Genomic DNA, 26,003 nt, shown 5'->3' with positions numbered 1-26,003 from the left:
TTTGATGAATGGACGTCCATACTCAACCGAAAGGCACAACGCATGCGCTTTGAGGGCATATTTTGGTTGTGTGTGTGGTTATTGTTTGAACGTGGTTGTTGTCACGAGCACGGCTGTCATGGCATGTGTCTCGTTGTTGGTCGCCCTAGGGAGCAGAGTGAGTGAGAGATGTAAGATAAGATGTAAAGTCATGTTAAGCAACAGCTGCCAGCCTGGCTCTCTGTGAGCTACAGCCGCTAATCTCCACTAGCCAAATGGAGACAGGATAGGCAGGAGCACAGGCAGCTTACAAAAAGAATAAATGCTAAACGCCTAACTTAATCAAATTACTCAGGACAGACAAACAGGCAGGCACAAAAAACCATTCACACCCACTGACACTGAATCTCACTTAACATGGAGCGACGTTCAATATTCAAACTGATACCCAGGCTAATAGATGACTAATTTAGCTGAAATGCTAAATAGCGTTGTTGTGCTAGCTAACTTTGATCTGATCTGGCATTTCAAGGCAACAACAGCCCACTATGGCGAGACTGTGATGTCTAAAATAACACGATGACAGTGAGTTGTGTCAACTTTGCGCTGTGCCCTGCTGCCTTTGGTCTCAAATGTTTTCAGAATCCTCCCTCCAGTGATTTCCTCTGGCCAACCGCAGTTTCCTGTGACCTTTCACCCCATGCTGGAACACCTGCTTCCTACTTCCTGTTATTGCCCTGTCCACACAGGAAGTAGCCCATTAATGCAAAGGAAATCAGGAGTCAGGTTAACTTTGAGTTAGATGTGAGTGAGTGGAAAAGTGGAAATGTGGGATATGGAATTGGAATTTCTCCCAAAATGTGTCATGCTCCACCATCGGACCATCGGACATGGTGTGCTAGTTGTGACTAGCACACCATGTGTAATTGCCTGTAGAGGGATATTTGTTGTGATACAGAAATTGTTTCATAGTTGAGTGACTCTGCACAGTATAAACAATCGCTTCCCATACAACATGAGCCCTCCCTCACAGCATGACCCTAGCAACTCCTGAATAATGTAAAATATTCTCTGGTTTCTGTGATGATCATCTGATATAACTGAGGCTTTGTGGTCAATTACAAGGAATTGTGCTTCAGTGATTTCGTTTCAAATTGAAATGTGGATCTTATTCTGGTCAGTCACAGAAACAATATTGTTTATATTCTTAATGGTTCAGAAAATCAACATGTAAGCGACCATGAAGATCCTACGTGGTAAACTATCGGTCTTTGTTCTAATCTCTTAAAAGAACCGTAAACCTCAACTCTTAAAATGATCCCTAACCCTGTAGTAACGCAGAGGTTCTTCTCCATTGGAAAGACATAAGTGATTGCTTTAAGGTGGCTGCGCCGCTTCAGCCCACCCTTCCCTCTGCAACATCACCAAGCCCAGTCTATTTCATTAACCAGCATCCTGAATCTAATAACTGTACTCATTGGAACAGCACACAGCGCCGGCTAATCTATACAGCCGTGCCTAGCGCAAGCAGCGTGGGCCGTTCATCTCCTAAATTAAAAACGACATCAGGGAAATCGCTGTAACGTATGAAAAAATAAAACAGAGCAATGTAACCTCTCCACTAACCCCCCCCCCCCCCCCCCCCCCCCAACCACCCCCTCTCTCTTGTCTCAGGAGGACCGATGGCCAGCAGAAAATATTTTATGCCATTTTTAACCTTCAGATTCATCAGCTGGCTCAGGAAAAGGTCACTTCCTCCGGCAAGTATCGATCCCATTCGTAGGGAAGCCGGTAGAGAGAGGCACAACAAGATATTTGTTGTCTGACAAGGATATGCACCCGCTAATGTTGGGTTAAATCTCTTAGGAAGGAAGGACAAATGTGCCACTGTGTGTATGGATGTGTGTGTGAGCGTGCTTCCGTGCGTGTGTGTATTTTGGAGGGAAATGTCATTTGAAGGAGAGTGTTTCATGTTTTTGAATTACAGGTTTATCCATTTGCTGCTTTACAGTATGTGTGGAGAGGAATCTTAGATCAGGTTTAGATCAGGCTTTTGTGGAAGCAAAACTAACATATCTCGTGTTAAGATAGTATTTATGTGTGTGTATGTCATATGTCCAGTATTTATAAATGTGTAGCCAAAACATATACTTAAAAACTGGAAATCAACCAATCCTCCATCGTTAACAGAATGGAAAGTTCAAAATGTTTTATTTATTCACTAAATGTTTAAAGTGCGTGTGGGCGATGGAGAGGAACAAAATGGTGCAGTTTGAGGCCATGTGGCGGAGAGTGATGCGGGCGCTGGAGATGGGGGTGTGAGCAGGTGGGTCTGGGCAGGTGTGATGTAATTGATGTTTGCGTGCGTCTGTACGCTGTTTAAATGTGTATGTTTTGTTAAAAAAATATACAAAAATGTAATGACAAATAGATGTGTAGCCGCAATGTAATCTACTATATCTGTCTGCAAGGCTTGGACCGGGAATGGGACCAAGACGGAGGATGGAGGTCAGCAGTTGCCATGGATACTAGAACAATTCATTACTAGTCCCCTTTTATTAAATATGCGTGAGAAAAATTCCTACCCAGCGGCACACCAATGTTCGGAGTTATTGTGATCCACTGTGACAAGGGAAGTCTGTAAAACAATCCGATAAGATTGTGGTCGCCAACATTTCTGAGCATGCCATCCATCGCCTCCTCTGGTTAGCTAGTGTTTGACATAGGCTGGGAAGCCCATCTCAAAACACACTGCCATTCCCTAGTGACTTAAAGTTCGCAGCTCAGGATTCTTCTGTTAATGAAAGCCTTGAGGGGGCTAAGTGGACAGTGGTGTTGTATTACTTAAGGCTGAATGGTACTTCCAAGCCTAAAAGCCTGAACACAGCATCAGCCCTGTTTCTGTTGGAGTGGGAAGGAGAAGGTCTTCCTCTCAGTCCTCTCTCTCTCTCTCTTCGCCGCTCCATGTTGTCACAGTGTGTTAGGGTCTGTGAGTGAACACGTCCTGGCAGAGCGGCCCGTCGGCCCGGCTCAGCAGCACACTGAGGCTCCTCGGACGGACGTGGCCCCACCTCAACCCCACAAGGACAGGCTATTTTGGGCCTCATCAGCACTTGTTAGATGGCAGGCCTCATGAGGTCACTTAATGCATGATCTAGGACCCAGGTTTGGGATCAGAGCCAGCCACGACTCTGAGCAAAGTATGTGTGTATGTGTGTATGTGCGTGTGTGTGCTTGTGTGTGTGTGTTTGCAACACACGTGCATATGTTCATGTACTATACATTATAGTATATGTGAATATACTGACCCAAATCATTTAAGATCCTATTTTAGATCACAATCCATATCGAATGCACTGCTTTCTTAATACAGTTAAAGAGGAAGTGACAGCATTTTAGCAACATGAAATCTTGTTAAAATCTGTTCATATTTTTTTTAATCTTTATATAACTAGGCAAGTCAGTTAAGAACAAATTCTTATTTACAATGACGGCCTACCGGGGAACAGTGGGTTAACTGCCTTGTTCATGGGCAGTTACTATATACCCCCAGGGAGAATATGACACCTTTTTTTTTTTACATTTTCTGACAAGCGAGCACTTAAATATGGTCATTTTCGCAGATTCATAAATTCATAGAATGCTTGGGAATGACATATAGTAAGGCATTTGTGAAAATACTATAGCAATATAGAGTGGGAGAGCGACCGTGCTTTTGGACAATTAATAGACACTGCAGTAAAACTAAACCCTAAAAAAAACATTTGTCTTGTTCAGGACCAGAGTCTATGCAGACCAGTGCGCCATAGCCAATTTGAGCTACAGTAGGCCTATAATGAAAATAAGCCATTTGCCACACGGGCCTGCCATCATTCACTTTGAACTAAACTGTGTGTTCCCAGGCAGTAGCCACAGTGTGACTTTAGATCATTAGAACACATTCACCAAAAGCCACAAAATAGACTTGAATGGATTTCTGCAAATACCAAGGGAGTCCTCTTACATTTGCGAACTTCACAGTCCTATTGATCAAACAACGATGAAAAGATACAGCTATCTCTCCCTCAGTTGCTTATGCACATCAACAACAACAATATCAATAACTAATGGTAACCAGAGCGAGATGAGCTAAAAATGTAATGAGGGAACATTAGATAAACACTCTAAAACTTTTTCTGCTAGTTGGTCATTAAAATTGCACTGATAAAGGATGGGGAATACGGGCCTGCTCCTCCTGCAGCTTGGTTGCCAATGCATGTCCCAACCCAAGTTTTGACAACTGAATGGGAACTTTCCTGCCTGCATGCCTATTTGATTGATGCCAAATACATTTGATTGACAACTAAGTTCAGCATTAACATTTATTTTCTAGCTAACCAAATGACATCTGAATCTTTAGTTGTAGCCACCGGAACTATATGAGGGGGAAAAGTTGGTCACTCACTACACTCCTCCCAGCGGTTAGTTAGCTAGCTAGTTTTTTATCTTGCTGAAATAGCTAGCAAAAATAAATAGATACGCTAGCCCAAGGAAATCAAACTCAATCAAAGCACGGGCCATATTGAAAAAAACACAACAAATTCGCCGGCCATTGTTTTACTTGAGAAGATATGGCCTTTTATAATGTCCACTTACTCTATCTACATAGGGTGCTGTGTATAGTATTTTAACATTTTTAAACAAAAGAGATACATAATATTTGTCCAGCCTTTGCTGCTATGCTTGCAGATGTGCATAATCAGCTGCGACCCTAATCAAAAAGTGTTTAATAACTCCAAACAACAAAACATAGCTGTAGGTTGTTGTAACATTTAAACATGTACTGTAACATGGTTTTAAAAAACGTTACACTGCATGGATCACCATTGTGGTTGATTGCCGAATGGCTGTATGTTACACTCAAAATGCAATGTAGTTGAGTAGCCAGCCTAGGCTGCTGCTCAAATGTTGCAGTTATTGGCTTACATTGTCCCCTTTTGCATGGTTTTTTGGTTATTCATTGTCAAGCTTTAAAAACCGAAGCCTGACTGCAACATTTTTATTAGCCTAGCTAGGACTGTGGCATGTGTCTACACACTTTCCCTCTGCGGCGCGCTGTAAACACGACACGCGAAAGCAGCGCAATTGAAGTTGAATTCACCGATGCGAGTGCATCAAGCTGTAATTAGTTGATGACTCAACTGTTGACTGATTTATACTCGCTTGTGTTTCCTACTCGCTTGTGTATCGGGCCTTGACACATGTGCGCTAGCCTATTAGCTACGTTATGGCTGACTTGTGATCATTGCCCTTGCTAGTTTGATTGTATTGACATTCCCAGACTTAGTTACAGTCATCTGTATTTGTTCAAAATATTGATTCATTGAAACTGAAAGAGTGAATCCCGAATGGGTGAAGGCAGCAAACAATGTATCAGGCCAGCTGTGATTTACAACCTGATAGGAATATTTTTTGGACTACCAAGAAATGTATTGGTGAATGATATTAATAATGCATTGAACTGCATCCATCTATTCTGCCAACCTCTTATAAAGTTGGTTTGAAGCATAAACTGTGAATTTGATATTTTTTTACTAATATTATGTTTGTCTGTTTCATGTCTGCAAAGTAGTTGAAACACTGTGAGTTCCACTTTAAGTCCTCCCCTCAAATACTGTATCTGTCTGTTTAGATATCAGTTCCACCCTATTGTGTTTGGCTATAGCATCAGAAAGAAAGAAAAGTCACACACTCCCTTCATATCACTAGCATGTCTAAATGCAGCTTTCTTAGTGTGATAGGGAGTGAAATGGAGGGAGAATGAGCAGATTAACGTTACTGAGAAAGGGAGGGGTTGAGATGACCACCAGGGTTAATCCTTACGGCCACAAAATATATATATATTTCAAGAAAAATGACAATTGTTACATCAGGCTAGCGGCCCAGAGTGCCACAGCGCTCGTTCTAGGCACGCATTCTTTTTTCATTTCATCATTTGATTTGGATTGTGCGTGCGCGGCGGGCGGACGAAGGGTCATCACTCGGGACCCTTCTTGTCAACCTTTGGAGCGGAGCGGCTGGTCGGCTGCAGTGTGATGCTTCTGTGTTATTTTTAACCAGGTTTTTTTTCCCAACCTCGGAGAGAGAGCCACACACTGAAAGGCAGACGAGGCAGAGAGGAGCGGCTAAGCCCGGGGATCAGGAGACAGGCGATTAACCTAAAGTCTAGTGCTTAAGACTTCAAAGTACAAACAGCCCCCTGCTCACGGATCATACCACGTCCATGGGATGGACAGAGGGAATAGAGGGCAACAGTTGCTCCATGTCCCCACATGTACGTAAATGGGGGCTGGGGAGGGTAGAGAAGGGTGGGGTGTGGTTCTGGCGTCCACAGACAATAACGCCCTTCGGGCTCCTTGTTGAAACAGTGCTGTGGGGGGTTTAAGATGAGCCTTAGCCCTTGACATAGAGAAGACATGAGCTGAGTCTCTCTGTATCCCTGAGAATGGTGCGAGAAACCAGGAGAAGGGGTGATGAACAGTGGGTGTGTAGTACTGCTACAGCAATACATTCTGTCAAGCTATGGGCGTGATGGAAACCTGGAACCGAAAAAGAAGCGGTTTCTATATCGGGGACGCCTAGCCTAGCAAATGACGCTGTTTTATCTCTTTGATTGCTGTTGGCCTTGTTAACTTCTGGGGTATGTTTGTTTTGTTTTCATGTTTGTTACCTCCGAAAGCTGGTTCTGACATATTTCCATGCCTCAGCACACCCCATCCCTATTATCCCTGCTCCCCATCAGCGCAGCTCCAGCCCCTCCCCCTCCTTCCACACACACACACACACACACACACACACACACACACACACACACACACACACACACACACACACACACACACACACACACACACACACACACACACACAGTACATAATGAATGACTAGCCACGGCTGATGAAACGGCAGCAGGTCTCTCTCATCTTCGCTTTCTCTCTCACCTCTCCCGCTATCCTCTCCATCTCCTCCTTCACAACTCCCCCTCTCTCTCTCTCTCTCTCTCTCTCCCTCTCTGTCTAGCTCTCTGTCTTTGAAGGAAAAGGAAGGAGGCTTCATTGTCAGTCTGCCTGAGCATTAGACACACATTCAGCAGAATTAGCCCGGCGTATCTGTCGACGTTGCTCTATTCTTACCCCACGCTAAAGAGCCTACATTTTAATCAGCAGCTTGCTCCAACGCACAGGCCAAATGTTCTTGCCTATATGAAAAAAATAAAAGTCAGCTATAACTCTCGGGGATGAGGACGATTATTTTAGTTAAAATGGCCGCCCATGACATGGCGAGGGAAACCTCGACGGCGACCAAGAAAAAAAAGAATGCTTTAGAAACAGTGCATGTGGGGTAAGGGACTTATGAGAGAAAGACAAATACAAGTTTGAATATCTTTTAAATATTGAAGTTGAATGTGGTCCTTGAGACTCATCATTAGCAGTAATGGGTTTTATGCATCGCACCATTGAGCTATTTATTCCACTGCTTCTTCTAATCTTTAGGAGGCAAGTCCCATCTGAATCATTACACATCCAATCCAACAACAGTGCCTCTGTGTGTGTGTGTGTGTGTGTGTGTGTGTGTGTGTGTGTGTGTGTGTGTGTGTGTGTGTGTGTGTGTGTGTGTGTGTGTGTGTGTGTGTGTGTGTGTGTGTGTGTGTGTGTGTGTGTGTGTGTGTGTGTGTGTTTGTGTGTGTCTGCGTGTGTGTCTGCGTGTGTGTGTCTGCGTGTGTGTGTCTGCGTGTGTGTGTGTCTGTGTCTGTGTGCATGTATATGTGCAATGTAGAAGATGCAAAGGATTCTTAGGAGAATCTTTCCTTGTTCTCTCCCTCACTCAGTTGTTTTGATCCACGTCTCTAATGTGTGCTTGAACGAAAAGGAGGGAAAGATTTTTGCCTCAACACTGAACCAGACAAATTTGTGTGAAAATTAGGGGGAATGTTGGGAAAAATTGGTTGTGAGAAACTGGATGAGCCAAGACCAATTTAGGTGGCACTTATCCATATAGGGACCGATCAATGTGTTTTTTAATTTAAGAAAATTAACAAAATAATCCCTCAATTCCAATGCATGGTTATTCTTCATCACTGTCACAAATAAATATTTGAATAAAATATTTTACTACAAACACAAAATCATATTTTATGTTTAATAGTTTGAAGTCAAGTCTTGATCTCCCTCTGTCCCTGCCTTCTGTTAATTTCCAATTTCTATGTAAATTCACTGCAGTGTACCACAGCCAGCAAGGCTACAGAATCAAGGTTACAGCAGCGCCTCTGTAAAGAAATGTTGATGGTTTTAGGACTGCAGCAAACATCGAGAATGTGTAAAGATCAAATCCAGCCACACAAAAGGAGAAACATGGAGTCCATGCCAATTACTAGCCCCATACTTCCCCTGTACACACACACACACACACACACACACACACACACACACACACAATGTCTCTCTCTCTTTGTTCCTTCCTTTCTTTGGCTTGTCCTCCAACCAACACTCACTTGCTTTTCTTTTGCCATTTTTGTAAAATATATTGAAAGAATAGTTTTGTAACTGTTTCCACGTTGTATGATATGGACATATTGTAGGTAACCTGTAAGACTTTAGAACAGAAACTCCTCTCATGTATCATCCTTACCTAGTAGGTTTATTCAGAACATTGTGTGACTTGCTTTGGTGCAAAACTACCCTTGTTCAAAATACCACTACAGTACATTTAACGATCATAATAAATCATTTGTGGTCCTTATCAAGTACATATGTGTGCGTGCACGCTTGTGTGAATTTGGGGGGGGGGGGGGGGGTAGGGGGGGGTCTAGTTGCTACGCATCGCTTCGACTCCCTTTCAGTACCCCTTGAATGCTGGAGCTGTGTTTCCATGGTAACACTGACCCCTGGGAGTAGATGCTTTTCACCAGGAGCCTCTTTATAACCACAGATTCACAGTTCGGAAACAAAGAGAAAAAATACACTCTTCCTCTCCTTTCTTTCCAGAAACGACTCTCTCTGTCAATGTTATCATGTTTGGTCGAAGGAGTAAAAACAACTCACTCTTATTTTCCCCCTATGCTACGCCATAAAAAAAATATTTTGAGTGTATCCCCCTTTTTGTGTTTTTATTCCCTTTTGCTAGCCCCCTCTATTTCAAGCTCGAATCACACTCTATTTCTCTGTCTGTCAGGTATTTCTGACATATATTCCCTATTTTCACTCTTTGTTGGTTATCTTACGTCCTTCTCCATTGTTCCGGGTTATTTCAAGTTCTTATCTTGGTTATCTCTTTTCTTCCATTCCCTCGCCCAGTCCCTTCCTCTATTCAATTGATATCACACTTCTGTCATGTGGAGATACAATGTTAAAGCAGTGTGAAATCAGTGCGGTAACCATCTCTATGTCCTCTCTCTCTGCTCCTCTCCCCAGGCCAAGCTGATAGTACCAAACAGCACAGCAGGTCTGATCATTGGTAAAGGTGGAGCCACAGTCAAGGCCGTCATGGAACAGTCGGGCGCCTGGGTGCAGCTCTCCCAAAAACCAGAGGGCATCAACCTGCAGGAGCGCGTGGTCACCATTAGCGGAGAGCCCGAGCAGAACCGTAAAGCCGTGGAGATCATCGTTCAGAAGATCCAAGAGGACCCCCAGAGCAGCAGCTGCCTCAACATCAGCTACTCCAACATCTCTGGCCCTGTTGCCAACTCCAACCCCACCGGCTCCCCCTACGCCAACTCAGCCGAGGTGAACCCCGCTGCTGCTGCTGCTGCCGCTGCCACAGCCTCCAGCCTCCTGGGTCAGGCCACCATGCAGAGTATGGGCGGCTTCCCCACCACCATGGGTCCCAGCTTCTCAGGCAACGACCTCTTGACCATCACCTCTGCCCTCAACACGTTAGCCAGCTACGGCTACAACACCAACTCCCTGGGCCTGGGGCTCAACCCCGCCGCAGCCTCAGGAGTCCTGGCCGCCGTAGCGGCTAGCGCTAACCCCGCCGCGGCTGCCGCTGCTAACCTCCTGGCGTCCTACGCCAGCGATGCCTCCACCAGCGCAAGCCACCAGGCCGCCTCCCTGGGAGGTTTCACCCTGGGCTCGCTGGCCGCGGCCACGGGGGCCACCAACGGCTACCTGAGTGCCTCATCCCCGCTGATGGCACAATCCCTGATGGCCACTGAGAAGCAGATGCAGGAGGGGGCCAAGGACGTGGTGGAGATCGCTGTTCCCGAAAACCTGGTAGGAGCCATCTTGGGGAAAGGAGGGAAAACGCTAGTGGAGTACCAGGAGCTGACTGGAGCCCGGATCCAGATCTCCAAAAAGGGAGAGTTCATTCCCGGCACCCGGAACCGTAAAGTTACCATAACCGGCTCTCCGGCGTCAACGCAGGCAGCTCAGTATCTGATCAGCCAACGGATCACGTATGAGCAGGGTGTGCGCGCCACCAACCCACAGAAGGTGGGCTAGAAAATGAGAATGGAAAGGAAGAAAACGAGTGGGGGCTTGGGGAGGAATGCAAAGTGAGAGAGAAAGGGAGAGGAGAGCAAGAATGCTGGAAGGAATCGTCCACCCGTTTTTTGGTGTTTCAGTATTCAAAAAATTATGAGACGCAAAAATTCGCTCGGGGAGAGAGGAGAAAGTGTAACGCGGAAAACAAAGGAAAATAAGGTGTAAAATGTAAATACGGTTTTATTACTTAAGTCTTGATGTTTCGGGATTTTTTGTTTGTTTTGTTTTCTAGTTCTTTTGTCTTTTGTTTGTTTGTGTATTCTCCGGACAGTGGTGAATGCGATTTTAAACTGGCATGCTGCCGCGCTGCAGTTTGGAAAAGGGGGGCGGTGGGGGTACTGGGGGCCGACCCCCATGGAATCAGCCCCACCCCCACCCCCATTCCTGTGTAGCTCACTGATGTTTTGCTTCAGATTTGCCTTCAATTTCAATTTGCCCCTTACCCTGCCCCCCACTTTTCGCCCTCCCCCTACAAGGGTCTGATAAGACTGCAAACCAGTGCTTGGTTAGAGATCTAAGGAAAATCCCTGTAGTTGATGACATCCCCCTCCATGCCCCGATCCCTCGCCCCTCTCCCAGCCACCCCCACTCTGGTTTGAGCAAAGGAGGGGATGGGAGAGATGTCCCCAAGGCTTCCACACATGGATTATCCTCGTATCCCTATAGCCTCGCGCCTTAGGTTCTGATTTAGCCAGATGCATGCTATGCCACGCTCCATATTTATATCCGGGATGCTCGTGTTTCGTATGTAGGACGAAGGCAGAGACGCATGGTGCATCTCATTGGGTCAGAATTCTAGCGTAGCGCAAGAGTACATATAGAGGTTGGGGCATTTTTCTCAACAAGGTTTGCAGTCTGATATTATGATTATTATTATGATTATTATCGATATCATCGTCATTATTTATTCATATGATTTCGCCCATAACGTTTTGGTATTTTCATTGTTTTTTAAATCTGTAAATTCAGGTTGAAATGAATGTAAAGACTATTTTTGATTTGATTTGTTTAATTTAAGTGGATTTAATAACATGTCACATAGTGTAATATACAGTATGTCTTATTTAAGTCCAGTAAGAAATGGAGCATAAGCACCACTGCAGTGATGATGAAGAGTAAGGGTCAGCTTTGATATCCAGTAAAGAGCAGGACAGCAAATATTCAATTTAAAACACACACACACACACCTTGTGATGCCATTTCAGTGCTAAAAAGGGATTATAACATATCTCCATGGCAGATTACAGTGAAATCAAGCAGACTAGTCTCTACAGTATATACATACATAGCTGCAAAATGAAAATGCCACTTGCTCAACAGGCCCAAGAGCACCGTTCACATTCTGGCTGGGACGAAGCGCTCTAATAACATCAACCCAAAGTTGTTCCAACGTTGTCTGAGCTCAGATGTCTCTCCTCCCTGCAGTTTAGCCTGTGTCCCTCAACATTGTGAAAAGCCAAAGTGTTGTTGGGACTGTAGGGCTATAGGCGTCTCCACTGAGATATCCAGCGAGCGCTGCTCTTCTGCCTCTAACAACACTCTGTCTAGACAGGCCAGGCGAGAGACCAGGAACAGGGGCACTTAGAACCTAGAGGTGGTGACCCCGCCAGGATACGTACATACTACTGAAAAATACACACACTGAAGATGAGAATGTTGATCTCACTAGGGTCCATGCAGTTTGCCAGGCCTTGTCTTGTTGCGAGCAGAGCTATTGAACGCAGTGCATATTCAGAAGATGTTTTCCCTAATACTTGCTCTTATCAAGCAGTGTTCTTCTGTCCACGATGAACGGGGGGGGGGGGATGTAACGTGCTACGGTCTGTTGGGCGTTAACTACAGCTAAGTCTAATGGTTGTGGGTTATTCTGCTTTTTGGCCAACTGCAGGGACCTCCCACTACACGTTCCATGCAATGGATACTGCCCACTAACCTATAAGCTGCTATGATTTTGTTTGTTTTATCTTGTTTTTTTTTCTTCAATCGGAGTACACTGAAGTTGATCTTAATGCACTGTGAAGTGTGGGGATCGTTTTCTCTGCCCATGAGGTCAGGGTTGTGTTCTGTAGGGAGCTTTGTCACAGGCGTATGCGTTATTATGTCAGGGAAATGTACGCATATGAAATACCAGGCGACTAATCATATCTCACGAACAGAACTCTATTCGCAATACAGTATCAGTTCTCAGTTAGATATGCAAGACGAGGAAAGAGTATTCATGTTTCTGAACACTACGTTGAAACCAGGATCCTGGATTGAGGCGTTGGATGTGCTTTGACTCAGTTTGGCAATGAAAGTAATGTGGTTGTAGAAACAGTCTCTAATTGGAGGACGGGATTGGGGAGGAGTGGCAAGTGCGCATGTTCAGCTTTTGCTATTCAAAAACAACAATAGTTGGAGGTATGTGGAGTTTTATCCCGATTTTGACAGGGTTGCTCTAATCGTCCGACTTCCCTTTTTCTATTTGCTGTTTTCACAAACAGTTGAAATTGATATATTCTGTTAGCCAACTGAAAATGGCTGGCTAACCTAAAATGCGATGACTTCTAAAATGCCAAAATAGGAGGGGGGCACATTTTGCTCGACCCTAAACAATCTAACTTGGTCTGGTAAGGGAACCTATCTCCCCAATTGGACATTTAGACACTGTAATGTAAAGGAAATCTATCCAATGGTGGGCTCTCTCACTATGATTCAACATTGGGATGTTATCTCTGTTGTCTATTGGAGCGACAGTGTGTGCGTATCTCGACAGGTTGGTAAGGAGGCTTCTCTATTCCCATCTAATACCATCCACTCTCCTCACCCCCCAACCCTTGTACCGCCGTGCACCCCATTCTTACACATCAACCCAGAGCCCCCCTCTCACATCTCTCCATGGGTGATAATGTCTGGTGTTACGATGCATGTCTGCTTGACCTTCCAGACCACAACCACTCCAAAACAATGACTGTCTGAGTCTCCTGATGCTTTGAGGGTAGAGAGAACAGCGTCCCCTTGGTTGTAGAGCTGAGCATGAGAGAATAGTTAGTGACCATTTTGCCAGCAGCAGTGAGAACAAATTAGTAGGTGGCAGAGGAAGTAAGAAAGATAACCTGTAACCAGGCAACTAAGAGAGAAAGATACCAACTGATTTAATTCTGTCAATCCGATGGCCAGTGGTTTGAAACCATATTTTATGTTGTATGTTAACGACAGGAGTGAAAGCACTTTGCTACATTTGGAATGCATGGGCAGATACATAAAGTACATTCATAAACACATTCACATAGATTGCGAGTAGAATAAGGGAAATACTGCTTGTTGAAGTCATGAAGAAATGACAGAGATTACTGGATATAAGCGATACTAAAACTGTGACAAATCAATGTGAACGAGATCAAATACAACAATATCAAATACCTGTAGTTGGAGATCACGAGAAGGTGCCAACAAAGTTTGTCAAAGGACGACTTTGTTATCTTTTTATCGAATTCAACAAAATGACCCCATGATGATGGGGTTTTAGGGCGTCCATTTTTGTTTGGTTTGTAATTTAGGGGATGTAGATAAAATGTGATGAGTACTGGAAGCAATATACGTAGTAGCATGTTGTCCTTGTATTGTCTTTCTATTCTGTCTGTTGTCAAAGCTTTGGATTTACCTAGATGTTAAATAGATTTACCTAATTACAACTTTTTTAATTTGTGAAATTGCTGCTATTTAATAAGTGATGTACTAAAAATAAAGTTAAAACATATCTGATTGGTCGTTTAGCAGGATGTTGTAGTTCCCAGAGGTGTACTAAATGCTATACATGCTGATAAGATAATAATTACTGTAAAAACAAACTCAACAAATAAACCTGTGCCAAAATAGATCTTTAAAGACTGAAACTGAAAATGCGCGTGATTTAAAAAAACATTACATGAAAGGAAACATACTTTTATAAGGAAAAAAATGTGAAAAGTGCCAAATTAACCATATTTATAATTGTAAATAGAAGGGAATGGTACAAGAGACTTTTTTTGTGTGAGTAAAATCAATAAAAATAAAAAATAAGCTTTTTAGTTAAACCTTTTAATGCCCTCTTTACTACTATGTGACATAAAATAAGGGATTGTGAAGGAAGGGAGCCATCTTGTTAGCCAGTAATCCAAATTTCCTTGAATTCTACAGTACTTAGACTCCGGGGCCAGAAGAATCAACGTATAGATAGATTAGCATGGTTAATGATACACATGATATTAACATTCTTAATACAGCCTTTTATAGTTCTGAAAATGTATTTTGTGGAGATAGATGTTATCTTTTTTGCACGTCTATATTGCATGATATCAAAGTGAAGCGTGGACAAAAAAAATGGAAGAAACAAAAATTGTACAAAAAAAATTAGGCGGTGTGTTTTGTTCATTTTGAAGACAAATCTTTGCATGCCAACAATGGTAAAGCAATTTAATTTTCCTTGACACATTTTCAAACGTGTGTTGTTTTCACTGAAAACATGCAGGGACATAGTCCATTAGAGCAAGGCCACAGTGTAATTAGATTGTATGACTGGATGAGTATTTTGTGAGAACATTGTCTAGGCATCTAAACATTCTTAGAGAGATAGGAACAAACTTTTGATCAAACATGAGACAATTCGGGTTTTTTTGCTGGATGTGCTTCTTTTACTAAAACTGCATTATTTAATTCCGGATCACATTTAATGCTTTTTACCATAGATACCGAGATATTGTCCACGAATGTACTCACCTCTGCATACGTTTGCATATCACTCTTCGATCATGACTTCAGGTCTTGAGTGTCCATGTGTTTTGTGTGAATAACTAACATCAGGTAGGCCAGATCTGGCCCTAGTGTCATTCTAACCATCTGTTTCCCCTTTCGCTCCCTCTGAGCTTGATCTCTTGTCTTGATGTAAATATGCACTTTATATTTCTCATTTAGACAGATTTCTCATTTAAACCCCCATCTCCTGAAAGGAAACTAGAAAAAGTATTTTGAAGTGTCAAGCTAGGCCGTGTGTAGGCACCATGTTTTTTTCACGCTCTGTTGCTGTTTGTATTTCTCAATTCCCCGGGTCTCTCTCCAGAATTTGGGACAAGGTGTGTTTTACTCTCTATTCAGTGAATTTGGTCTCATTACACAATTACACTTTCTACAACAAAAAGTTCTAGGGAGAGAAAAAAAGGACAAATATTGCCAATATTCCCCATGTTGTCCATTGCCCAACTGTCATTCAGTTTCACCATTAGACAACTGAGTGGTGTTGGCATGCTCAAAAAGGGATTGTAAATAACAAAAGCTGGTCAGCCACAAGAAAACATAGCTTTTCCTCATTTAACACAGGATTTGACCTTTTTGTATATTTCTGAAGCATTCAATGGTCTAGAATAGTGTCAAAAAGGGACACTCAGTTTAAACTCTAACCAAATTGACATCCCTATTCCTAGCGATGCCTCAGTTGCAATAGAATGTCAGCATGAGGTATACTGTATAGCCCTGTAGAGTAAGCTGAGATGGGGGTTTGTGCAATAGTGTAGTACCTTGCTGTGCATGTGCTATTGTCTGGCTCTTGTGTCTGTGAGTCTGCAGTAGGTCAGCATCATGGTGTCGTCCCTATGTTGCTGGGTGAACAGATCTGTTTTGTGATGTGCAGAGGAATGCAAACGTATGGTTCACCTGCTACAGGTGACATCATTGCTTTTCAGTGGGTGTGTGGCTACTAGTGCTCAACTCCAAAACCTCACAATGCCCCAACCCCCACCCCCCTCGCTCCCACCCGCACCCACCACCCTTAGCCAGACATTCACGGAACCCAGGGTCCCACTCTTGAGCTTGTACCCCATCGAAGCACCAGCAATTTTAAACTGCATTTGTCATATCACTGTTCAGTTCCTTTTTATTGTTTTTCTGTTTCCTATTTGTACTACGCTCTCTAACCTAGACCAATTATAACAAAATGCCATTCATGTGTACCCTGTTTACTCCCCCTTTTCTCCTTTTTACACTTTCACTGCCCTCCTTTTCCAACCACTCCCCCACACTTCTGCTCCGATCCCGCCACACCACCAAACCCCCCACCTCCTCCTCCTCCTCCTCCTCCTCGAGTTTCTCCCGAGTGCCAAACAAAAACAGTACCATTCCAAACTTTTTTGAGTTTTCTTGTATGTTGGACATCCATTGGACGCACCCATGAAGCCAGCATGTTCCTCCATAACATGATGTCAGTCATGACGCCTCAACATTACCCAAAAGAAACAGATCCAAAACCCCCGAGCTAAAAGCAGACCTGGATTAACCCGGTAAAGGCTGGCTACCTCTCATAAACTGCTTTTCCTAATTCTCTATCATCTCTTCAACCTCCAGGACATCATTGATTGTGTGCCATAGTGTTGGGGGCACTTGTCACTCTCCTCACCCCCAAGTCTCTCCATTTGATTTCGATGGGAAAAATAAAAAAATCCATTTCTAATGACGATTTTTTTTTCTTTAACATTAAACCACACTCAGAATGGTGTGAGGAGTGTAATCGTCAGCTGCGCAGCCATCCTCTTGTCTTCTGAACTTTGAACTTTTCACCCCTCATGAACTTTATTGACCTTCTTCCTCCCCTTCTATGTTCATCAAACTGTTTGGACTTAAATCTCCATTCCATCACCAAACCTATTTGAGACTGTGCAATTCTAGTTGAAATTATTTGATTTTTTTTGTTTGTTTCTTATCAGTGGGACAATTCCCCCGAGATAAAGAATGAAAAATCATCCACAAAAGAAATACAGACAAACAAACAAAACTAAACAACTGTTTCTCCACAATTTCATTTTTCTCTCATTGTAAATATTTTTGTCAGATTTTGTTGAGCTGTAAAGAGAGGCGTGTTCAACAGAATGGGGCCGGCAGCATAAAATCCACTTAGTGGAAAGAGGACAAGAAAGGTGCACCTCATACATCTACTCGTTTGTTCTGCTACAGTAGCTTGTGGTCCTGACATTGGTGTGACCTACTGTGTTTGTTGTTGTTTATCTCCATGCTAGCTCCACTTAGATAAAAGGATATAAAAACGCAAAAGAGAATTACGTTCTGGAGCTGAAAATCATCCTCATGATAGAATTGTTTACATTTGCTACAGTAGTTGTATTCGTTGGTGGTTTTGTTTCGCTTAGTGAGTTGTAGTTATTGTAATGCTTCGTAGTGTAAGAAGATATCAATGTGGAGAACTTGCTGGATTCAGCACCTTACACTAAATGTAGGACACACAAGACTAGGGGGGGGAAACGTGTCGCTCCCAAAGCACAAAAAGGAAGTTGAGGCCTCTTTAGTGCAATAGAGTTACTGTGGTTTACATGATAGAAGTGATATAGTTTATAATTACGATTATGTTAATTAGGCATATTGTAGGTAGGCATTGGTGAATATAAATGTCAACACTAAGGTGCCCGTAGTGCCAACTGAGACATATCTCTCTCAGTGAGTTTAGTAGAGTTAACCTGACTGAAAGTATTCATTTGACACAGCTAGACTGGACTGACCATATCATTGCTTAGCTTTGTGCTCCACTCACAAAGTTTTATGCTGCCAGCCTCATTTTCTGGTAACACTTCATGAGCTATTTATTTTCAACCTATAATATACTATTAATAAATTACAAGACAACAAGAAAAAGGGAATGACTGGAAAGGTGAATTATTGTTTTGTTTTTTAGTATTTTAGTGGTTGCTTTTAACACCATTCATTAACTGACTTAAAGAGTATTGAATATTTAATGTAATTGTAGCATTGTGTTTGTAAAAAAAAAAAAAAAAAAAAGTAGTGAGTTGTGTTTATTGACTTGTGGATTACCAGTGAAGTCGGCAATCTAGTGCTAATATATATTTCATCTTTTTTTAAGGATTATTCTTTTCCGACAGCAACAACAGTCATTATAAATGTTCATTTTAGCATCACCTGTCTTCTGTTGTCTTATTCTTCACCTCCCACTACACTCAGTCTCATCCAAGTAACACATTGCAAGTTTGTGCCTGAAACCATGTGCTCGGTCTGGGGGCGGGGCCATATGGTATGAGCGACGTGTGTGTGTGTGTGTGTGTGTGTGTGTGTGTGTGTGTGTGTGTGTGTGTGTGTGTGTGTGTGTGTGTGTGTGTGTGTGTGTGTGTGTGTGTGTGTGTGTGTGTGTGTGTGTGTGTGTGTGTGTGTGTGAATGGAAAGGCTGCTATCTCAGCCTTGGTGGGTGGGTGTTCTGTCCAATGTCCACCAAAGCTAAAACCTGGAGGGCTTCCATTCACCAATGGAATCCCCTAACGTTATAGCTGGAACTTCATCATGTGACCTGAGTCGACTCTATCGTTCATAACCCTCCCACCCAACCACTCTCCACCACTACCCTATCCCTGAGTCATCCCCTACCACACGTCATCACCATGTGATGTTCTCCATCGATAACATACTACTCGACCAGATCCACATTAACATGTCTCCTCCATGTTTCCAAAAGGAGCGCGTTGCCAGTCAACCTGCTTCCCACATGATACTCAACCATCCTCTCTAGCTGCCGGAGCCAGGCCAATCAAAAAACGATTTGTCTAAAAACAAGAGGATAGAGAGAAAGAGAAATAGTGATTCTCAGGGTGTCTCCTTGATCTACCTTTATATCCTGCATTCTGCGGTTGTCCCACTTTATTCTGCCCTAATCATTTCTATGGAGCCCAAAGACGACGATGATTTCCATGTTCATGGAATGGTTGCTTAGCAATCATTCCGAGGGATGATATGCACCTACTTAAAGGAGCGTGCACATACTGTATTGTTTACAACCTAAATGAGACCAACGCTGTTGAAAAAGAATGTGTAGGACAAAAACTAATTCCGTATTGCTAAATGATGACATTTCAACGACAATTTTTGTGACATTAGTTCATGTAATTATGAGTCATTGCATGGTACTATTTTTTGCAATGAAAATATATTTTTTTGAACTGTTAGAATGGATGGTACATTGTCAAATTCGTGCAACATTTAGACGCTAATAATAAAACAAATGTTGGTGTCAGTGTTAATGTCACCATGAGGAGAGGTTTTGGACCAATGAATGCCAAAATGTTGTAAAGGTTTTGTTCATTTGTACATGGTAATAATGGGTCAAATAAACCATTGAAGCTAATTGTCAGGTAGACATCATTAGTCTTACTAATTAATTCATCAAGGCCCACACATTGATTTACCACGTTAATACTCAAAGAGGTGCTTGGAAAACAGTTGATATTGGACAGAATACAATTATTACTATAACCAAACCCCAAAAGAGGTAAGTTAAACACCCCCTACTACTGTAATACAATGTGCATCTGATATTGTGGTGTTTCACAAACACACGATTACCCCAGGCAGAAAGTATATTTCAAGAGGATTTAGGAGGACATGAAGGACAATGTTGGACATGCCCATGTTTTTGCTGAATGAGCATCAGGAAATCAGGAGTGTTGCCTCATAGCAATCAGAGGTTATGAAACGCTCTGAAGGGGTGGGACTCCTCTCACCTCATCCAGTACACCCAATACATTAGAAATGACACAATCAAGATGTTGCTCTTTGACATTCTCATCCTCCCACTATCACTGTGCACCAACCAGTTCATCCAACCAGCAAACACCACCCCCGCATTCACCATGTCTCCAAAACCAACCTATCCGGACCTGCGGATTTAGGCAGATCCAAGCAACTTCTGGCCAATGGGCTTAGACCTCTCCATGCATTGGCTATTGGTTTATTGACCTGCAGCACAGCAGAGTCTCCAGGCATATCAATATTCACAGCATGGTCTGAAAACCAAACCTGTCTCGCAAACCTTCTATACACTAAAGAAGTACCTCCAAGGTTCAGAATGAAGCAGAATTTATGGTTTACTGCACACACCTCCCAACGTTCGTAATGAGCCCCTGAGCTATGTTATAGACCAATGTCAGAACTTTGATGTGCCTTTCGTTAGGCGCTACTGTAGATGTGTTTGTTTTGTCTCCTTGATAGCTTTGTAGTCATACCAGAACTTCAATGAACTGAAAGGAGGTAAGTCATGAGATTAATGGAGAATAACTGAATGTTAAAGGGATAGTCACCCCAAATTACAAAATGACACATTGGTTTCGTTACCCTGTAAGCAGTCTACGGACAAAGTATGACAGAAATCCATGCTTTACGTTTTAGCATTTGTGGCACAAATCCCATTACAGTCATGGGACCGATATTAGCATTTTTCACGCATCATGTCCAAATCCTCCAACATATCTAAAACTGATTGTGAAGCTCAACAAAGTCACATATATGTTTTAAAAATGATGCGCAAAAATGCTAATATTGGTCCCATGACATGAATGGGATTTATGCCACAAATTCAAAAACCTTAGCATGTGGAAACAGTGCCAGAGCATGGATTGCTGTCATACCTTGTTCATAGACTGCTTACAAGGTAAGGAAACCAATATGTCATTTTTGGAATTTGGGTGAACTATCCCTTTAAAGGGTGTGTTTGCACTGTATTATTCACTCTACGGAATACCACTAAATCTCTGCAAGCCCCATTTGTAGCTTGTGTTTTTCGTGAAAACCTCTGGGCATCTGGTGAAGCCACTACAATGACAGATTAGGCCCCTCTATATACCTCCCATCTATCTCTCCTGCCAGTGGGACTGGAGTGGTGGTAGCTTGTGCTTCATCTTTGCCAATGCAGCCAATCCTGTTAATTGTGCATCTCTCCTGCCTGAGGCGGCATTGATTTCCCTTCTCCTTACTGCTCTTTTTCCATTCCCTTGTTCATCTGAAGCCCAAGAATCCCTGTAAATCCCAGACCAGCTGTTCCATGGAATTCCCTCGTCCTGTTCGGAAGTTAGATAGGAGAGGTAGGTTAGACATAATGCCTTGTTGCTGAGATCTCGGCGCTTCTCCTCACTGCTTCTCAGCTGATGCTAGTGTTGGCTAACATCCTACTCAGCTCTAGAGGACAGAGAGTGAGAGACAAAGAGTTTGCCCTAATACAGTCTGCTTGAGTATGGAGTGACTAGATTGTGCACCTAGTTGCACCCTCACCTAAGAACAAGGACATCAAAATCAACACTGATTGATAATGTCATAATAACAACCCAGGACTTGAACCTATGGGTTCCATAGGACAAAATATAGATAATCCCCCTCATAGATAAGATAGCGATTTAGAATGTGCCATAGATACAAAGGCGGGGGTGGGTGGGTGCTAATAATTATTTTTAACCTGCGTTTTGCACAATCAGATTGTAAATCAAACCTGCTTTGCCTGTGGCTACAGTACAGTAGCATTAGTCACACCACCATACCTACTGTATGTAACTGTTCAGATTTCTGTCTGCAACATCACACCCATGTCCACTCACACCCTACTGCGCTGTTACCTAGGTCGCTGGTAGGGGGGCTGTGCATTTGCCAGAATAAACAACATATGTTTTTAATTTACAAAATACACAAGCACTTCATCCTTGGCAAATCACAGTGTTATACTGCCTAATTGAATTCCATGGAAGCTCATTTCTATTCTCTTGTGCTTGGATATTCCAGGCACGGGTTGATACAGAGGATAGGAATAATAATGTGTCATAACAGCCAATGTTTGAGGTTTGTTCCCTTACCAGATGTTAAGAGAAAGTTCGGACCAAGAATTGCAGAGAAAATTCTGACTAAGAACTAACATAGGTACATAGACATTTGATTGACTTTAAATTAGGGAGTACTTTTATCCTGTGTTTATATGAATGACAATTTCACCCTTCCCTCTGCTTGAATCAATAGATAAATGTCTTTTTAATGCAATATTTTGTATCAAAATTCGGGAAGACACATTTTCAATTATAGACTACATCAGATTTTAAAGTAGTGGCTGATAAAGGAGATTATTTGTAATTGAATTCAATCTGAAATTGGAATGTATATTTTTGACCAACAGAATTTGTATTTCGACTGCCTGTGGAAGACCACGTTTGTGTTCTAACAGTTATACCAGAATTTTGGCAATTTTACAGGGACTCAGGTCAATGTTTGGGTTATTTCTTGAATGTTTTCATCTACTTATTGCATGTTTGTCTAGGAAACTAATGCTTTGTCTTTGATTGAAGGAAGATACACATTTGTAGACTGTCACAAGGCTGAAATCTTGAAACTAAATCAACACTTGTCTTTCAGCATTCAGTTTTTGCTGTCTTCCGTTTGCGTGTACCTTCTATGCATTTAACAAGTATTCATCATAAAAGTGATATCAAATTCCTGGGCCTGGAAATAAACTTCAAACCACTGAGCTACAACAAACCCCAACGGAGAAAACCTCAACGGACCTCTCTCACTAAAACTTGCCATCTGTACTGGTACAAGAGCTGTCCATCTTTGACTAGCAACAATGCTAAAATTATTCCCGCATCCTAAGTAACTAAAGTGGAAACTGGCTATTGTCCTTTGGCAACACTTTACATTACATAGGCATTGAACTTACTAGCCTGTTACAGTGTAATAGGCCGTTCCACAGGTAGTTACATGAGACGGGCCTATGTAAGGACAGGTGTAGCCAAGGATTTTATAATTATGGTACTTTGCTTCACGGCCAGTTTATAGATTATATTTCAGAGCATTTATTCCACAGACCAAAATGTATTCCATCTGGTTGATAATTGTCTTTAAATCAAATTGATTTAATAATTTATGCCAGTCAGATAAGCAAAATACTGAACAATGATTGTACGTTTTTGTATGTTTACATTTTAAATTTTTAGCTGTTGTGATATTTCTAACCAACATTACAGATTAAGTTTAAAATAAGAAACACATTTCATTCTTAACTATTCCAAAAAGTATTTTAAATGTCATGAATGTTTGATTATTATGTGTATAAATACAAATGAGAATAAATACATTTAAATTGCGATGCAAAAGCTGTGATTTGAAAACACTGTAGCGTGTACAGTGATTCCTTTATCAATTTTATGGTACATGATATGTTCTGCAATCTTGCAGTTGTTGTTTTTCAGTTCTTGAGCATATGCTTTAATAAATACATTTTCTACGGTATACAAGGGAAGCCTAAGCAGTGCCTGCTGTATTATTCCAGTATCCTATATGTGAACTGTCTCTGTGTGGTTAGTATCAACATGATCCTACAGGGAAATGAAGTGGGTGACAGTACATACAGCATACCAATAGAATTCTGCGCCTGGGTCGATTGAAAGTGGATTTGCATAATGAGAATGGTTTTTGGGTGCATATAATTTTCCAACCGATGATACTCTGTGTGTGTGTGTGTTTTATTAATGAGCCCATCTGAAATTATTTGGCATGTAGTACCTGCAGGAAATCTGAACAGCCATGATACCAATGGACAAAGGAACACTCTGTAATGACATCAGGTAATTAGCACGAAACAAACGTTTTCATTTGGTAGAGGGAAGCGACAATGCCATCATTCATTTCAGTCCTTTCAATAGCTTTGGTATCTTAATGCTTGTACGGTCCTGAACTGTCTTTGTATACGATACTTTGTTTCATTAAATTACCCAAACGGAGCCGCATATTCTGTACTTTATAAATGCTCACATAATTGATTATCAACCATAGCTGTACCATGTATAGTCATTGTTCCAGCAATTTGTGTTATACAGCTAATTTGAACAATTACAAATCAAAACAGCCAGGAATATTAAATGTACACTGACTCACCCATTTGCTTAGGATAATGAGTTCCAGCCAGGGCTTGCTAATCGATCACAGATGTGCAACACTGTGATTTCCTTACAGAGACTACAGGGTACTATTAGGTACTCTACACTGGTCGATACAGACTGCATGGTGAAATTCAAAGTCCTTCGACACCAACCGACCGCTCATCACCTGACGTCTGGCTTCATGTCCCGCTACAGACGTATACTGTACAACTGCCACCCGGAGACTTTCAAAGGATCGCTTTAACCCTAGAGGCACACATTAGTCTTTTTCGGGCATCCAGAAACACAAACATATTTGACCTTTCTAAGGAGCCCTGGCCTGACACTTAGAAGGCCGCAGATGGAAGATTCTGCAGCATGCCAATGAACCATTAGGGAGAAGCCAGGGGAGCTCAAAATGACTTGGCCCAGTTTCAGACAGACTGAGGCAGTTGTGTGCATTTTACTCCATGGGCTGATGGGTAAGGAGCTGCTACTTTAACTTGAGCAGGCACAGAGGGACAAGAAGGTAAAGGTTGAATAAAGTACATGAGGCAAGATATTATTCAACTGGGGAAGGTCATAGACTAGATATATTAAGTAGGACACAAATAATACTAGCCCTTTAGATTGAACCCATCCAAGTTATGGCCAAGTTATGGCCATTCAATAAGTCCGACTAATCAAATCAGATAAAGTGGGCAGGAAAATTAAACGACTGCTATTTATTCCCCCGGAGACCAAGACGAAACATAATGGTTAGATAATTGACATCTGGCAGCAAAATATAACTTGTAAAAATAGATAAATTAAAAACTGAACTGACTTTTAAGGCTGAGGATTGAAGGGTCACCTGTGTATTGCCCAGGGATACAAAATAATGGATGAACATCACACAGAGAATTTAGAATGACAGGGTTATTTATGCAATACTTGCAGTAGACATAATCCTGTTTTACATAACTCAGATTATGGAGCCTGCTTTCTGAGAACTCATAATGTGAGAAAGTCCAGTTTCAGCCTAGATACATTTCTGCTACTATCATAGTAAAATGTATGGAGTACTCTCTGATTGTAGGACCACTAATATGTTAATATCCATGACTAATCAGTGATTATTTAAGGGGAAAAATTAGCCAACTGCAATCTTGACCCACTTAATTAAAATGTGATACTATTTTGAACCAAAACTTCTGGTTCAAGCTTCATGCATACTGTAATACTAAACATGGCTGGAGGAAAAAGCCTCTGCCATATTTGTCAGTGGATCACACTCTAGGGTTTCCACTTTGAGTCATATAAAATGCCCGTCCACCGTTCCAGCGACAGCAGCAAGCACTTGAAGGTTAAACCATACACATGGAGGAGGTATATAAAGCACCCGTGACCCATTTTCCTCCTCCGCTTCCCCATTTATCTAGTTCACCCCTAAAACAACATGGAGACGGTGGGTGAAGATATGTACGTGTGTGTGTATGTGGGGTGAGCTACTGGACAGACGGAACCATGTGGGCATATTGCTGCCCAGCGGCAGATGGGTGCACAGCAGGGTTGGCAGGGGCAGCGGTGGCCCTCCTCGACAGGTTACGTGCTCCTCATCAAGCACCCTGTCCCCTGAAACCTGGCCTCTGACAACGGTCCCCCAGACCACACAAAGAGACAAAACTGTCAACAACAAACACAAACAAACCTCATCCACTACTAAACACACTGAGCTGGTATGACAATGTATACCAGGTTGAATTAGCTACACTGCTAAAACACATTGAACCTTCATACGAGGTTGAATTAGCTATGCTGCTAAACATAAGGA

The 26,003-nt window shown here is 42.3% G+C and overlaps 1 protein-coding gene across 3 annotated transcripts in view; it reads left to right on the top strand.

Moving 5' to 3' along the window:
* Positions 1–23,571, top strand: part of LOC129821932 (RNA-binding protein Nova-1-like) — a 62,359-nt gene extending 38,788 nt beyond the window's left edge. For all 3 annotated transcript variants that reach the window (XM_055879683.1, XM_055879680.1, XM_055879681.1), the window contains one exon: positions 9,429–23,571. In XM_055879683.1, the coding sequence (XP_055735658.1) occupies positions 9,429–10,457 (1,029 nt within the window). In that variant the 3' untranslated portion in view covers positions 10,458–23,571. The remainder of the gene's footprint in view (positions 1–9,428) is intronic.
* The last annotated feature ends 2,432 nt before the right edge of the window (positions 23,572–26,003 follow it).

The sequence above is a fragment of the Salvelinus fontinalis genome, chromosome 24 (genome assembly GCF_029448725.1).
Source record: "Salvelinus fontinalis isolate EN_2023a chromosome 24, ASM2944872v1, whole genome shotgun sequence".
Classification (NCBI taxonomy): Eukaryota; Metazoa; Chordata; class Actinopteri; order Salmoniformes; family Salmonidae; genus Salvelinus; species Salvelinus fontinalis.
The sequence above is the reverse complement of the archived record's forward strand: the minus strand, read 5'-3'. Positions and strand labels throughout refer to the sequence as shown.